The following is a 17,245-nucleotide window of genomic DNA, read 5'->3' as shown; positions in this document are numbered from 1 at the left end:
ATTTTAAATTAATAAACACTTCAGATTGCAGACACTTTGTGTAAGGTGAAGCTTTATAATTCCGAGAAATTTTCTAAAGCGTTTTCTTTCAATAACAGCTATTTTAAGTTATCTAATTGTTGTACTAAGGGGACGAGGTCACCATCTCTCCCACGGTAAAAAAATAAGAACTAAACATCACTTCTAGTGCTGCAAGAAAAGAGATAATATGATTCCTCGAACCGGATGTAAGGTACTTGAACTAAAGTTACTGATCGTATTTGCTTTATCGCAAAGCAGATAACAGATAATTCCTCAGCGATCTGTGGATATATATACTGCCACTACCACCGCGTCCGCTCACAGGCAAACATGCATTCCATCGTGCTGCTGCTGATTGCTACGGCCTTCTCAACGCGGGTAGCGGCCGTCCCTCGCCGTCCCGTGATTCAAGAGGTACGCTTTTCGTTAAGCTTAGCTTCTCCATATTCAGCCGCTTTTATGAAATTGCCTTTTGTCAACACTAGGTCTTGCTATTTGACGTCTTCGTCTAGATTTTGAGAGATGAGGAATTTTTTTCAAAATCGAGCCTTGTTCTCAGCTGCCATTATAGTTGCAATCATGTTTCTTCCACAGTTCTTGATTTCCGACAGGCACTAGATAAAACGAGTTCAAGTGGATAACACCGGAGCTTTCGTGAGGCGTTGATGCTTTCTCAGGAAGCCTACAACGCCATAAGACTGCAGTGAAACGCATGAAGACTTGCTGCGGATCGTTTATTGGTGCAGAGACTGGCAGTTGATCTTGAAAGTAAATAAACGTAAGGTATTGCCCAAAAACAGGCGAAGAGGTACATTTCTTGTCGATTAAGCTGTTGGCAAAAAACATTCACTGGAAACAGTTATCGAAATACCGAGATGTAGAGATCAGCAGTGACATAAAGCGGTGTGACCGCATAAAACAGTAGAAAAAGCAGAGGCAAGGCTGAGATTAAATTGGAGTATCTTAAGGAAACGTCACGTATCCACACAAGGAGCGGTTTGCAAAGCTTTTTTGTTAGATTCGAGGTTGAGAGCTGCATCAAACCAGTTCAAATGGCTCTGAGCACTATGGGACTCAACTGCTGTGGTCATCAGTCCCCTAGAACTTAGAACTACTTAAACCTAACTAACCTAAGGACATCACACACATCCATGCCCGAGGCAGGATTCGAACCTGCGACCGTAGCAGTCGCACGGTTCCTGACTGCGCGCCTAGAACCGCGAGACCACCGCGGCCGGCATCAAACCAGTCTCTGGGCTGAAGCTAACAACAACAACAACAGATTCGAGATTACTTTTCATCGGTCTGTAACACTTAAAAAGTAGGATAAACAGAAGAGAGACAGGATATTCAACAAAAAGCGGCGCGTTTCGTCTCTGGATCGTTAAGTAGACACGACTGGGCATCTGAAATGTTTGACAAATTCGTCGCAGGCGCTACATGAGAGGCGTTGTGGATCGCGAAGAGGTGCACAGTTGACATTTCGATTCGATGTGTGACGTTACAAGAAGATTAGGTCAGCATGTCACTTCCATTTGCTTCTCGCGACATGACGATGACGAGAAAATCACACAGATAACAGCTCACACCATGCTTTAACGACGTTCCATTCGTAAATGGAATATGTAAGGGGAGAAAAGATTGTGGAACCGGACGAACCCACTAACGCACGCCGTCACGTAGCTTGTAGTGCGTGTACGCATGTACAGAGGTTAAGGTTTCACCTATTCAGTGTGCTTCAGTTGGCGTATTTTTTACTGTGCCCACCTGCTACTTTTTCAGAAGATGATTCCGTCCAATGTTGAATGTCCAGCCTACACGTTAACGTCACTGATTCCAGCTCTCTGCACGAAGCTCTGCCTCGATGTGGGATGTTTGTCCTTGGGAAGCCTAGGGTCGGAGTTCTGCTACTTCCTTTCGTGTTCTCTGCTCGTAGCTTTCTTTTCAACTCGAGGAGCAATATCTGCAAAATAATTACACTTTCATTGACTCTGAAATGTACAGAGTTCGAGTGTGCTAGCCACACATTGATGATGATGAGGTCGCATACTCCGAGGAGTGTAGGGAACGATGCGGGAGACACTCTCCGCCGACTAGGCAAGGTCGTAGCGGACGTGGTTAGCCATTGCCTTCCTCCGACCGTAATGGAGATGAATAATGATGATGAAGACAACACAACAACAACTAGTCATCTAGGGGCAGGGAAAAATCCCTGACCCCGCCGGGAATAGAACTCAGGACCCCGTACCTGGGAAGCGAGAGCGCTACCGCAAGACCACGAGCTGCGGAGAGCCACACATTAAAGATACGAATTCACATAACGTCAAGTACCATTTTAGCGTCCTCAGAGCTTTCTGACGTGGTTTAAGGCTGCTATAACGCTCTTAAATCGACTTAGGCAAACTGGGATGTGGAGTCTGCTCCTCCTGTTATGTAAAATCTAGTTTCTAGTTTCTGTTTCCATATTTTAGATTTTATCTTTGCACTGAGCAGTTAATGATTGTTACCTCGCCCTTTGTTCTCTACAATTCTATTAAACTAACGTAGCGTTTTCCAACTTGCAGTCTTCTCCATTTTTCGCTACACATAACCATAGATGTATCTGATCCAGTAACCCTTCTTGCTTGCTCAGGTAGTCCCTTCTGTGCAGCCGAATACAATATTGTAAATGTAGCTCTCACCGTTGTTTAGAATGAAGACCAGAGAAAATGTTACAGGGTGACGACGTCTTCGTGACTGTAGAGAACGGCGACCTGAGGGGCGTGGTAGCCACATCACTGAACGGCGCTCTCTACAACCAGTTCCTGGGCATACCGTACGCAACGCCACCTGTCGGAGATCTTCGGTTCCGCGTGAGTACTGCACATGAATAATCTATAAGCAGCAGTAGCCATTTGTATAATTCCACACGTTTTCTTGATTCGGATCACAGCAGTACTTAAGTATATAAACGAACTTTATGTAACTAATTATTTAAACCACTTCTTATTGTTACCTTGTTTCAGCCCTATGTCAACCATGCACAGCTTCATACTGTCTTAGCATATTATTGTTGTAGGATCGAAAGGAAACTACAAAGAACTGTACATCAGTCGGACGTCAGTTGTTGCTATGACCTTAAATAATATAAAAAAAGTCTGCGTCTCGCCTCGTTCCACTAACACACCAACATGACGTTACCTCGTCATGTACAAGGTTGCACTAATGCATATACACACGTATCGATGCTGCAACGTCTTCCATGGCTCTTTGGATTAGCGGGTAGCCGGGCGCGTGCAAAACCTCAGGGGAAGCTCTTTGGTTGCGGTATCCAATCAAAGGCATTTTCACGACAGTTCGTTTTTATTACGGTTGAACCTCGGCGATTTGTCATAGTCTTGCTCCCGTCTAGCCACTACTAATGCAGACATTTCTCGACGTTACGAACATTGTCTATACTGAGTGATTTCAGGATTTTCAGGTAAGCAATTATACAGGAGACCGATGGTAAATGTAGCAGCTCAGCCAGCACTCACCACAGATGGACTCTCACGAAGTCGTGCATTCATACATTATTGTTTGTGTAGTGAAAGAATACTCAGCGTCGTTACAGATTATTCAAACTGCGCAAATATGTGCATGTCACGGGAGATTAGCTACAAGGAGATCTCCGGTACACTTAAGAGTTCATACTCTGTGACCCCATAGTTAATTAATATTCTTTATGTGACTAAATAATCATTCTTAGGATCAAAAGTTTCCTTCTAATGCTGAAGACTTTGATTTCCGTTGCTCTCGCCATGCAAGTAAGAGTCTGATGTACCCGCTCGGCTAGCAGTGCGGTTTAACGCGCTACTTCCCGAGCGGGAAGGCGTGCCGGTCCCCGGCACGAATCCACCCGGCGGATTAGTGTCGAGGTCCGGTGTGCCAGCCAGTCTGTGGATGGTTTTTGATGCGGTTTTCCATCTACCTCGGCGAGTGTGGGCTGGTTCCCCTTATTCCGCCTCAGTTACACTGTGTCGGCGATTGCTGCGCAAACACCGTTTCCACGTAGGTGTACACCATCATTATTCTGCAACGCAAACATTTGGGTTTACAGTCGTCTTCGGTGTGTGATGTTCCCATGGGGTGTGGTGGTGAGGGGGGGGGGGGGCGGGGGATTTTCCACTGGGGGCCGAACAGCACAATAACCCTGGGTTCGGTGTGGTGGGCGGACTGTTGTGGACTATTGTGGGGATATGAAACACCGAGGGCTATGGCGAGACAAAGCCTCTCCATCGTTTCTAGGTTCCTGGTTCAATACATACATACAAGAGTCTGATACTTATTTCCATAGGATTGCCAGAAAAATGACTGGAAACAACCTCAAATAGAACTTATTAGCATTTAGTAATTGATTTTGAAGACGACCGTTGGCTACGAAAAATTTTTAAAGTTAAGTTTATTTGACACACGTTAACATGCAGCTCCTACACTACCAAGTCAAAACATTTTGTCTTTAGCCCGCATCTCGTGGTCGTGCGGTAGCGTTCTCGCGTCCCACGCCCGGGTTCCCGGGTTCGATTCCCGGCGGGGTCAGGGATTTTCTCTGCCTCGTGATGGCTGGGTGTTGTGTGCTGTCCTTAGGTTAGTTAGGTTTAAGTAGTTCTAGGGGACTGATGACCATAGCTGTTAAGTCCCATAGTGCTCAGAGCCATTTGAACCATTTTTGTCTTTAGGCTGAATTACCTGGGGTTTCACCACTTGAGGTTGTTACTGTTTACACGATAGTATTACCTTACGTTACAGTGAGGTACACTGTTGCATTGTTTTGATCAACTGATACACATAGTGTACCCTGTTACGCAGTAGAAGTAAATATTATGCTCCTGTAATATTTATTACATTGTTTTCGGCTACATGTAATAACTGACTCAAGTCATAGAATGAAATGTTTTGGTCTAACGAATTAACTTCTTACTTTCATTAGACTTTTTTCTGACAATCTCCAGTTTTTCCTCGGTGTAAAAATTTCGCAATGTGGTCAGTTTGTCAGTGGGCTAAAGTTCAAACAGGAACGAGTGGGTCCTAGCACAGGCCCAGTGCACGCTTATTTGTTAAAACCATTTCTTTCCGCTTATGGACCATCTTGCTGTCGAAGGCTTTAGGGAATGATATAATATTTTGTGGGTTAACATGAACTCTAACGGTTGCTCTATGGTAATGAATCTATTTCAGAAAAAGCAGGATCGTCGCTTCATGTAGACATACAATTGTCAGTGATCCCCTATAAAGCGCCACATTTGCTCCAACAACCGTTCCACCTTCAACGCCTGTTAATTCGCGTCTTGGGGCCATAATCACGTGGGAAACCTTTTCACATGAATTGCCCGTGTTCAAATGCAATGCCCTTTTAAGCCTTGTGTGCGAGATGCTACCGCCATCTGTATACGTACACATCGCTTTCCCATGACTTTGTTACCTCAGTGTATTTTTGTCCCGTCTTATCTAAGTGAGAACCTGGCATCCTCAGTCACACCAAGGCTAAACAGCCGACAATGACTGAAATTCGCATCTTTCGCTATCTGGCGATTTGCAGACAGAGTGACGATACCTTACTGTATTAATATTTAAGTATTTGGAAGAATATGTCATTTAAAAAAATCGTACAGTGGCTACTAAGTATGTGTGGTAGTGTCGACTGGTAAAGCGAGTTGCCGCTTGACCGTACGCCGACGTGTGCAGGCTCCGCAGCCGGCAGCCTCCTGGTCCGGGGTTCGGGACGCTCTGTCTTTCGCGGACGCATGCGCCCAGCCCGTGTTTGCCGGGTTGCCCTTCACTCAAGGCTCTGACGACTGCCTCTACCTCAACGTCTACGCGCCGGCTACGACGAGTGGTCCTTTGCCCGTCATGGTCTACATCCACGGAGGAGCCTTCAAGACTGGCAGTTCTTCCGGCGCCACTCCGCACTACTTTGTGGAGAAGGGCGTCTTGTTGGTCTCAATCGCCTACCGTCTAGGCGCCCTTGGTACGTACATGGCTTTCTTTTTTTTTGGGGGGGGGGGTGGGGGGTGGGGGGGGGGAGGTGGGGGGACCACCTAATCTCATGCATTAACTATGAATATAATCTGAGATAAAAAAGAATGCTACACGAAGGAATTTTCCAAATGGGACGAATATCGGATGATGCGATATATGTGTACAGACAAACAAATGTGATTACAATTTGAGATAAATTAGGTGATTTATTCAAGAGAAAAAGCTTCACCACAAATTGAGCAAGTTAATAAAGCGTCAGTTCACCTCTGGCCCACATGCAAGCGCTTATACGACTTGTCAATGATTGATAGGGGTCTTCGATGTCCTCCTGGGGGATATCGTGCGCAGTTCCGTCCAACTGGCGCGTTAAGTCTACAAAATCCCGAGCTAGTTGGAGGGCCCTGCCAATTATGCTGCAAGCGTTCTCATTTGGGGAGAGATTCGGAGACCTTGTTCGCCAAGCTAGTGTTTTCTTGGGTAAGCTATGGTTTGGCAAGCACGAAGACATGCAGTAAAAATCCTTGCCGTGTTCTGATGCGCATTATCTTGCTGAAATGTAAGCCCAGGATGACTTGTCATAAAAGGCAACAAAACGGGGCGTAAAACATCATCGACGTACTGCTGTGCTGTGTGCCGCGGGTCTTGTTCTAAAATGAAATGGTACACCTGACCATCACTCCTGGTTCTCGGACCATATGACGTGCGACATCCTGTCCATAGTGGCTCAGTCCGAAGCAGGTTTCATAGCTGAAGACAATTCTACTCCAGTTAATGGTCGAATTTGCCCAGCACCACTGCATGCGGGCTTGTTGGTGTACGGAGGTCAATGGTAGATCGTGCAAAGGTGCGCCGTGATCTCAGACCCCTTTCTGTGATCCGCCTATTAATGGTCCTTGTGGTCACTGAAGCACCAGCCACACTTTGGATGGCTGATGTTGAATCGGGGGCTCTGGGCGCCTGTCTGACAATTCCTCGGTCCTGAGATTCTGTCGTCTCTCTAGTCAACAACTTCCTTGCTGACACTGTGCTTGGCCGTGGTTCACCTTACACCAAATGGTGCAAATGGCTCTAAGCACTATGGGACTCAACTTCTGAGGTCATGAGTCCCCTAGAACTTAGAACTAGTTAAACCTAACTAACCTAAGGACATCACACACATCCATGCCCGAGGCAGGATTCGAACCTGCGACCGTAGCGGTCTCGCGGTTCCAGACTGCAGCGCCTAGAACCGCACGACCATTGCGGCCGGCTCACCTTACATCCGTCCTCTCCAAAATGCTGACATCTGCTTATATTGTTCAGGAGTCTGTCTGCGAGGCGTAGTTACTGACCATCTGAGTTTACGGAATTGAAATTCGGAAAGACTTTATGTTCTGGTATCCACATGTCCCCTGCCTACTATCCTTGCTGCCTCGCGGTGAAATTGCGCAGCAACGTACACTTTATCCATCGGCCGCCAAAGATTACAGTTTTGCATTTTCCGTCGATACCTTTACGAAATTAGGGGAAAAACACCTACACGGAATTAAATGAGCGAGAAACAGTGTGACGGCGAAATAGAACACAATGAAAGATAAAATTTTTAATCCCATTTTTTTATTCTGTCCTTATTAGAAAATCACGACACCATTACAAGGAAACATAGCTTACGTGTTTCCTTCACCAAAAAGTTAGTGTTGTCGGAACTCGTCATACAAAAACTGCCCACAAATTATGACCAAATCCAGGGAGTAGGTAGACGAAATCCTTGAACCTGATGAGCGAAAAACGGCACAGAGAAGTCGCCTACACAAATTTAAGGGGTCTTCGAAAGATCTCACGACATCTACAACACAAAACGACTCTCCACATAACAAAAATGGTGTACTAAAACACAGTTATCAAGTCAGAAGCACTGTCTGCCAGTGAAAGCCTTACCCTTCTCATAAAAGATGATATGAAAATATTTTGAAAGCGGAGAGCAATATCATGAGAAAGATACTCAGTCTGAACAAAATGGTAACTAGCTATAGACTAAAATGCCGGAAAAAAAAATTATCCAATATCGTCGTAGACATTTAAAACAGAAGATTTACCTGCAAAAGTGAAACATAAACGCAACGAGTTAAAGCCCTAAACTGGAACTGATAAGTCGACATACACGTAGAAAGAACCCAAATAAATTCAGAGATGGTATTAGACACAAACTCGTTTGGAGAAAACATTGATAGCTGAGAAGAATAGGCGGAGTGGGCAACTGCGAAGAAAGCACTAACAAAATGGACCTCGATGGGTATCTTATCGTAGCTGCTCAGCCAAACTTTCTCCAAGTTCAATGACGGTGTTATGTACCTAAGCCAATTTGTCTGTGACGTGTAGAGAGCAAAGGTACACATATGATGTGGTGGGTCTTGTATCTCGTAGAGAGGAGATAGTTCTGGATAATGACTGATCACCAATTTTAGTTGACCAAGAGTTTACTGATCGTGTGACTAGGGCTTCCCGTCGGGTAGACCGTTCGCCGGGTGCAAGTCTTTCAATCTGACGCCACTTCGGCGACTTGCGCGTCGATGGGGATGAAATGATGATGATAAGGACAACACAACACCCAGTCCCTGGGCGGTGAAAATCTCCGACCCAGCCGGGAATCGAACCCGGGCCCGTAGGATTGACATTCTGTCCAGATGACCACTCAGCTCCCGGGGGCGGACAAGCAAGAATTGATTGGCAATCGATTTGCTGCCCAAGGCGCGACTACCCGTTATAGAAATCGACGTCGCCTGTCATGCACAGTTTGTTGCCAGAGACAGGTGACTTGAGCGCCTTTTTGCCCGAACTGACACACCCTGGGCGCAGTGTGACGTGAAACACCAATGTCTGCTTTATCTCGAAGCCGGAGAGTACCACTCGTCACGCACCGACGATCAGGCCGCGATAAAATGGGCTGGCATCAAGAGGCTCCCCAATCCTGCCGCTACTGCCACGTCGCAGTCATCAACAGCTTCACGTTATTCCAGACACGGGACACACTGATCTACTCCAACAAAACAGCTATGTCTAAGTCAGCTACGCATTACTATGCATACACTGATAAGCCAAAATATTGCGACGACTGGCCACCACGACGATGGATGCCGCCTGGTGACGTTGCGGCCACGTGACGCGGTAACAAAAGTATGTATTCGCAGCGCAGACGGATGGGGGATCACCGTAACGAAGATAAGGGCTGCAAATGGGGAAATCCACCGAGATAAGCGACTTTGTCAAAGGACAGATTATTATTACGCAGATCCTGTGAACGAGTATCTTGAAAACGGCGAAGCTGGTCGAAGGTTCACATGCTACTGTCGCGAGCATCTACAGAAAGAGGTAGAAGGACAGTGAAATTACCTCTAGGTGCTAAATGGTTGAACGTCCACAACACTTCACATAACTTAGGGATCGGAGGATTGTCTGTTCTCTAAGTACGATAGATGGTGATGTGTGGCATCTCTGCCAAAACAGCACAATGCTGGTGCACGCACAAGTGCTTCGGAGCACACCGTTCATCGTTGAACATGGAGCTCCGCAGCAGACTACCCCGACGTTTTGACGTGAATAACCCAAAGACATCGTCAATTACGATTGCAGTGGGTACAGGACTATCGGAATTCGACGGTCGATCAATGGAAACGTGTCGGCTCTTCAGGTGAATCATATTTTTGCAACACTAGTTCGATGGTCGTCTTCACAAACGCCGTAATTGAGGTGAACGGCGACCAGAAATGTGCAGCACGCCGCGGATGCAGGCTGGTGGGAGCAGTATTATGCTGTGGGAGACATTCTTCTGGGCTTGCATGGGACCTGTGGTAGTAATCGAAGACACGCTAAAAGCTGCGAACTACCAGCATCCCTTCATGCTTTATGCCTTCCCTGACGACGACGTCATCCTTCAGCAGTATAATTATCCGTGTCTCGAAGCCAGAACCGTGCTACAGTGGTTAAAGCAGCATTATAGTGAACTCACGTTGATGTCTCGGCGACCAGATTCGCCTGATGTAATTCCTATAGGAACAATTTGGGCCGCTATTGGTCACCCTCACCGCGCACGCAGATCAGTGGCCGGTTATATAAGCAATTTAAATGACATGTGCTTAGACATGTAATGCCACATATGTCCACAAAAGTACCTCAAACTGTGTTTTTAAATCTTTGATTCGTAATAATAGCAAAGTTACAAGAACAGTCAATAATAGGACAGATTTTGAATTACGAAGGGTTTCAAACGTCGTACTTTACTACTGACTACACGAATATACAGACGAATGCTCCAAAAATAACTAAGGCTTCTGTTCAACGTACAATGTTTCATGAAAGCCACATCTTTAACTCCATTGTTGCTCTTTGTAAGAATTTACAATTAAAAGACCGGGTGAAAAAATAGGAAACCACCAAGAGTGTATAGATCGTGCTTGTATCGGACTGCTAGCGATAAAGGAAATTACAAGAAACAAGCCCACCAAATACGTATTTCTAAGACAGTTGAAGTAACAATTCAGCAAACCTGTATATAAACACTGTTAACGTCCATGTTTTACAGGATTCTGTATCACGTCTCAGCGCGGAAAGACTGATGGACCAAAATGGAGGGGATCCTTTAACCACAAATCAGTGCTTATACGGAAGCATCATTCATGTCAAACCGGCTCCGCACTTTCGTATACGATGTCTTACCGATTTTGGACATTGTCAAACAGGTAGAAACCCGGTTCTACCGACGTGGAAATGTATCAGAATAGCTGGCTGTTGATGGCCTGGGATGACGAGCAGCCATTTCCGCCCCATTGGATGTTAGTTGCTCTTACACAAGGTTCTATTTATTAATTGGATTTTTCCTTCGGTCGGTTCCCCCATCTTCAAGACTTTTGTGGTGTGCAATACGTAGATCTGCAGAATTATTTAGCAAAAGCTACAGCTTGTATCTGAAAGATAACCTCACTCTCACACAAGCTCATGCTGGTATACTTATTCATATGTCCACTACGTGCCACAGACTAATTTCGTTAATTAAGTGAAACATTAAATATATTATCGTGTGTCACTTAGAGTTATTGATTCCCCACTTCCTATATTTTAATAATCACAGATGATAGAAACATTTTACTGAGTATAACAGTGTGTGATCGTGTTTAGTCGCTCCACTGGACAACCAAGACCCAAGTAATTTAGCAGCCACACATCGTTCGAGCAGCCCTGGTGCTGAATCAAAACATTTGCTATCTGTTACGTTTCGTAGTGCGATACGTACATCTTACCAGCACGTGTGGTTCCCACAAGAGCGCTGAGACGCACGGCCACCTGATGACAGGGAGAGCACGTGTACCTGTCGATCGGCTACAGCACTTAGTCGTGCTGAAAGCGGAGAAATGGAGGCTTCAAAAGAAGATAAAATGGGTGTAGTGCATTTTCTGACGGCATAATGAGTGCGGGGAACGGAGTTCTTCAAATAATGGAATAAGTGAACTAACAGCAATGCATGTCCGTTGGATGATCGAGCCATGGCAGAAGCGAGTCAATGAAGGACGGATGTCACAGGAGTATGTCGCACAATCTGGAACGAGACACACATTACCATCGCCCAGCTGGTGGATGCCCTCATTACTGAAGACCGTCGAGTTTCATTGGCAGCCATGGACCCGTAAGTCATTTTGATAACAATGGTTACTGAAGTTAATAAAGTTATCAACAAGTTAGGAGAGTCTTTTTGCTAGAAAGAAAAGATAAGCAGTTATCTGCAGCCCACTTAGAAAATGAGTGGCCACCATCTAGTTCTAGTATGATGGACATAGAGAAATTAGGGGCAAAGTTGAAATAGATTGTAAATTGCGCTCTGGTGATGTATGTGGCGAGCAAGTGGATTTAGGACAGGAAAGACCCACAGTGGTTCAGTAACGAAATTCGGAAATTCCTGAGGAAGTAGAGACTGTTGCGTTCTCGGTTCAAGAAGGAACGCTCAAATGACAGGCAAAAGTTAGTACAAATTCGTGCGTCTGTAGAAAGATCGATGCCGGAAGCGTACAAAAACTACGATCGTCACGGTAGCAAACAGATCTTGCCGATAACTCGAGACAACTTTGGTCCTACGTAAAATCGCTAAGCGCGTCTAAGATTTCAATCCAGTTAGAGTTGAAAACAAGTAAATCGCCAAGTCCGGATGGAGTCCCAATTCTGTTTTACATAAAGTACCGCAATGGCCCCATACTTAGCTTGCATTTATCACGAATCTCTCACCCAGTGCAATGTCCCAGACGACTTGCAAAAAGCACAGGTGACTCCTGTACGTAAGAAGCTTAGAGGAACGGACCCGCAAAATTAAAGACTAATATCTTTAACATTGGTCAGCTGCAGTATCCTTGAACATGTTCTCAGTCTGAACATAGTATATTACCCTGAGACGGAAAAACATGTCCAGGAATCAGCACAGTCTTAGATACCATCGATCCCGCAAAACTCAGCATGTCTTTTTCTCACATGATACACAGCGAACCATGGATGAAGGGCAACAATGAGGTTTCATATTCCCAGATTTTTGGAAAATGTTTAACACGGGTTTCCACGACATACTGTTAAAGAAGTTACGAGCATGTGGAATGGGTTCTCAGACATTTCAGTGACTCGATGAGTTCTTAAGTGATAGAACACAGTACATTGCTCATCAGAGACAAGGGTATCGTCAGGACTGCACCAGAGAAGTGTGATAGGATTACTTTTATTCTCTACATTGTTGTTGTTGTGGTCTTCAGTCCTGAGACTGGTTTGATGCAGCTCTCCATGCTACTCTATCCTGTGCAAGCTTCTTCATCTCCCAGTACCTACGGCAACCTACATCCTTCTGAATCTGTTTAGTGTATTCATCTCTTGGTCTCCCTCTACGATTTTTACCCTCCACGCTGCCCTCCAATGCTAAATTTGTGATCCCTTGATGCCTCAAAACATGTCCTACCAACCGATCCCTTCTTCTAGTCAAGTTGTGCCACAAACTTCTCTTCTCCCCAATCCTATTCAATACCTCCTCATTAGTTACGTGATCTACCCACCTTATCTTCAGCATTCTTCTGTAGCACCACATTTCGAAAGCTTCTATTCTCTTCTTGTCCATACTAGTTATCGTCCATGTTTAACTTCCATACATGGCTACACTCCATACAAATACTTTCAAAAATGACTTCCTGACACTTAAATCTATACTTGATGTTAACAAATTTCTCTTCTTCAGAAACGATTTCCTTGCCATTGCCAGTCTACATTTTATATCCTCTCTACTTCGACCATCATCGGTTATTTTACTCCCTAAATAGCAAAACTCCTTTACTACTTTAAGTGTCTCATTTCCTAATCTAATTCCCTCAGCATCACCCCATTTAATTTGACTACATTCCATTATCCTCGTTTTGCTTTTGTTGATGTTCATCTTATATCCTCCTTTCAAGACACTGTCCATTCCGTTCAACTGCTCTTCCAAGTCCTTTGCTGTCTCTGACAGAATTACAATGTCATCGGCGAACCTCAAAGTTTTTACTTCTTCTCCATGAATTTTAATACCTACTCCGAATTTTTCTTTTGTTTCCTTTACTGCTTGCTCAATATACAGATTGAATAACATTGGGGAGAGGCTACAACCCTGTCTCACTCCCTTCCCAACCGCTGCTTCCCTTTCATGTCCCTCGACTCTTATAACTGCCATCTGGTTTCTGTACAAATTGTAAATAGCCTTTCGCTCCCTGTATTTTACCCCTGCCACCTTCAGAATTTGAAAGAGAGTATTCCAGTTAACATTGTCAAAAGCTTTCTCTAAGTCAAAAAATGCTAGAAACGTAGGTTTGCCTTTTCTTAATCTTTCTTCTAAGATAAGTCGTAAGGTCAGTATTGCCTCACGTGTTCCAACATTTCTACGGAATCCAAACTGATCTTCCCCGAGGTCGGCTTCTACCAGTTTTTCCATTCGTCTGTAAAGAATTCGCGTTAGTATTTTGCAGCTGTGACTTATTAAACTGATAGTCCGGTAATTTTCACATCTGTCAACACCTGCTTTCTTTGGGATTCGAATTATTATATTCTTCTTGAAGTCTGAGGGTATTTCGCCTGTCTCATACATCGTGCTCACCAGATGGTAGAGTTTTGTCATGACTGGCTCTCCCGAGGCCATCAGTAGTTCTAATGGAATGTTGTCTACTCCCGGGGCCTTGTTTCGACTCAGGTCTTTCAGTGCTCTGTCAAACTCTTCACGCAGTATCTTATCTCCCATTTCGTCTTCATCTACATCCTCTTCCATTTCCATAATATTGTCCTCAAGTACATCGCCCTTGTATAAACCCTCTATATACTCCTTCCACCTTTCTGCCTTCCCTTCTTTGCTTAGAACTGGGTTGCCATCTGAGCTCTTGATATTCATACAAGTGGTTCTCTTCTCTCCAAAGGTCTCTTTAATTTTCCTGTAGGCAGTATCTATCTTACCCCTAGTGAGACAAGCCTCTACATCCTTATATTTGTCCTCTAGCCATCCCTGCTCAGCCATTTTGCACTTCCTGTCGATCTCATTTTTGAGACGTTTGTATTCCTTTTTGCCTGCTTCATTTACTGCATTTTTATATTTTCTCCTTTCATCAATTAAATTCAATATTTCTTCTGTTACCCAAGGATTTCTATTAGCCCTCGTCTTTTTACCTACTTGATCGTCTGCTGCCTTCACTACTTCATCCCTCAGAGCTACCCATTCTTCTTCTACTGTATTTCTTTCCCCCATTCCTGTCAATTGTTCCCTTATGCTCTCCCTGAAACTCTCTACAACCTCTGGTTCTTTCAGTTTATCCAGGTCCCATCTCCTTAGATTCCCACCTTTTTGCAGTTTCTTCAGTTTCAATCTGCAGTTCATAACCAATAGATTGTGGTCAGAATCCACATCTGCCCCAGGAAATGTCTTACAATTTAAAACGTGGTTCCTAAATCTCTGTCTTACCATTATATAATCTATCTGATACCTTTTAGTATCTCCAGGATTCTTCCAGGTATACAACCTTCTTTTATGATTCTTGAACCAAGTGTTAGCTATGATTAAGTTATGTTCTGTGCAAAATTCTACAAGGCGGCTTCCTCTTTCATTCCTTCCCCCCAATCCATATTCACCTACTATGTTTCCTTCTCTCCCTTTTCCTACTGACGAATTCCAGTCACCCATGACTATTAAATTTTCGTCTCCCTTCACTACCTGAATAATTTCTTTTATCTCGTCATACATTTCATCAATTTCTTCATCATCTGCAGAGCTAGTTGGCATATAAACTTGTACTACTGTAGTAGGCATGGGCTTTGTGTCTATCTTGGCCACAATAATGCGTTCACTATGCTGTTTGTAGTAGCTAACCCGCACTCCTATTTTTTTATTCATTATTAAACCTACTCCTGCATTACCCCTATTTGATTTTGTATTTATAACCCTGTAATCACCTGACCAAAAGTCTTGTTCCTCCTGCCACCGAACTTCACTAATTCCTACTATATCTAACTTTAACCTATCCATTTCCCTTTTTAAATTTTCTAACCTACCTGCCCTATTAAGGGATCTGACATTCCACGCTCCGATCCGTAGAACGCCAGTTTTCTTTCTCCTGATAACGACGTCCTCCTGAGTAGTCCCCGCCCGGAGATCCGAATGGGGGACTATTTTACCTCCGGAATATTTTACCCAAGAGGACGCCATCATCATTTAATCATACAGTAGAGCTGCATGTCCTCGGGAAAAATTACGGCTGTAGTTTCCCCTTGCTTTCAACCGTTCGCAGTACCAGCACAGCAAGGCCGTTTTGGTTAATGTTACAAGGCCAGATCAGTCAGTCATCCAGACTGTTGCCCCTGCAACTACTGAAAAGGCTGCTGCCCCTCTTCAGGAACCACATGTTTGTCTGGCCTCTCAACAGATACCCCTCCGTTGTGGTTGCACCTACGGTACGGCCATCTGTATCGCTGAGGCACGCAAGCCTCCCCACCAACGGCAAGGTCCATGGTTCATGGGGAAGATTCTCTACATACATAAATGATATGACGAACAGGATGAGCACCAGTCTGTGGCTGTTTGCTGATTACAGTGTGGTGTACAGGAAGATGTCATCTTTGAGCAACTGTAGAAAACACGACTTAGACAAACTTTCTAGTTGGTGTGATGAATGGCAGCTTTCTCTATATGTATAAAAATGTAACTTATGTGCCGGCCGCGGTGGTCTCGCGGTTCTAGGCGCGCAGTCCGGAACCGTGCGACTGCTACGGTCGCAGGTTCGAATCCTGCCTCGGGCATGGATGTGTGTGATGTCCTTAGGTTAGTTAGGTTTAAGTAGTTCTAAGTTCTAGGGGACTGATGACCACAGAAGTTGAGTCCCATAGTGCTCAGAGCCATTTGAACCATTTTTTTTGTAACTTATGTGGATGAGTAGGAAAAACAAGCCTGCAACATTCGAATACGGCATTAGCAATGTCCCGTCTACTAAATATCTGGGAGAAACGTTCCAGAGCGGTATGAACTGGAACGAGCACATACTGACGGTAGTAAGGAGGGGGTGTGGTAGGCTTCGGTTTAGTGGGAAATTTTCAGGAAAGAATACCGCGTATAAAACACTAGTGCGACACACTCTTGAGTACTTCTCGAGTTTTCGGATACGCACCAGGTGGGATTAAAGGAAGACATTAAAGCAGTTCAGAGGCGGATAGCTAGATTTGTTACGGGCAGGTACGATCAACACGCCAATATTACGGAGATGCTTCCTGAAACCAAATAGGAATCCCAACAGGGAAGACAACGTTCTTTTCGCGGAACACTACTGAGAAAATTTAGAGAACCGGCATTTGAAGCTGAGTGCAAATGATTCTAGGGCTGCCAACGTGCATTTCGCGTAAGGACCACGAACATAAGATAAGAGAAATTAGGGCTCCTTCGAAGGTGTATAGGCAGCCATTCTTCACTCGCTCCATTTGTGAGCGGAATAGGAAAGTAAGTGATTATAGCGATTAGAGGTACCTTGCGCCACGCACCATATAATGGCATGTGGAGTTTGTATATGCTGTGTATAGATCGGATTGAGCTTTGGTATGTAGAGATCGGATTGAGCTTTGGTATTGGAACGGGCATTCAGTGGTCTTCGTATCATTCTTCGACGAATTTCTGCTCCCTACGACACTTCCTCTGTAAGGAAACCCACTACACTCTTTTACTCTTCCTTTG

General features: G+C 44.7%; 1 protein-coding gene across 2 annotated transcripts in view; it reads left to right on the top strand.

Moving 5' to 3' along the window:
- The first annotated feature begins 340 nt into the window (after positions 1-340).
- LOC126198971 (juvenile hormone esterase-like) overlaps positions 341-17,245 on the top strand; it is a 214,940-nt gene continuing 198,035 nt past the window's right edge. For both annotated transcript variants that reach the window (XM_049935631.1, XM_049935630.1), the window contains exons 1-3: positions 341-435; positions 2,739-2,873; positions 5,725-6,007. In XM_049935631.1, the coding sequence (XP_049791588.1) occupies positions 352-435; positions 2,739-2,873; positions 5,725-6,007 (502 nt within the window). In that variant the 5' untranslated portion in view covers positions 341-351. The remainder of the gene's footprint in view (positions 436-2,738; positions 2,874-5,724; positions 6,008-17,245) is intronic.

The sequence above is a fragment of the Schistocerca nitens genome, chromosome 8, assembly GCF_023898315.1.
Source record: "Schistocerca nitens isolate TAMUIC-IGC-003100 chromosome 8, iqSchNite1.1, whole genome shotgun sequence".
NCBI classification, from domain to species: domain Eukaryota; kingdom Metazoa; phylum Arthropoda; class Insecta; order Orthoptera; family Acrididae; genus Schistocerca; species Schistocerca nitens.
This window is presented reverse-complemented; position numbering and strand designations above follow the sequence as displayed.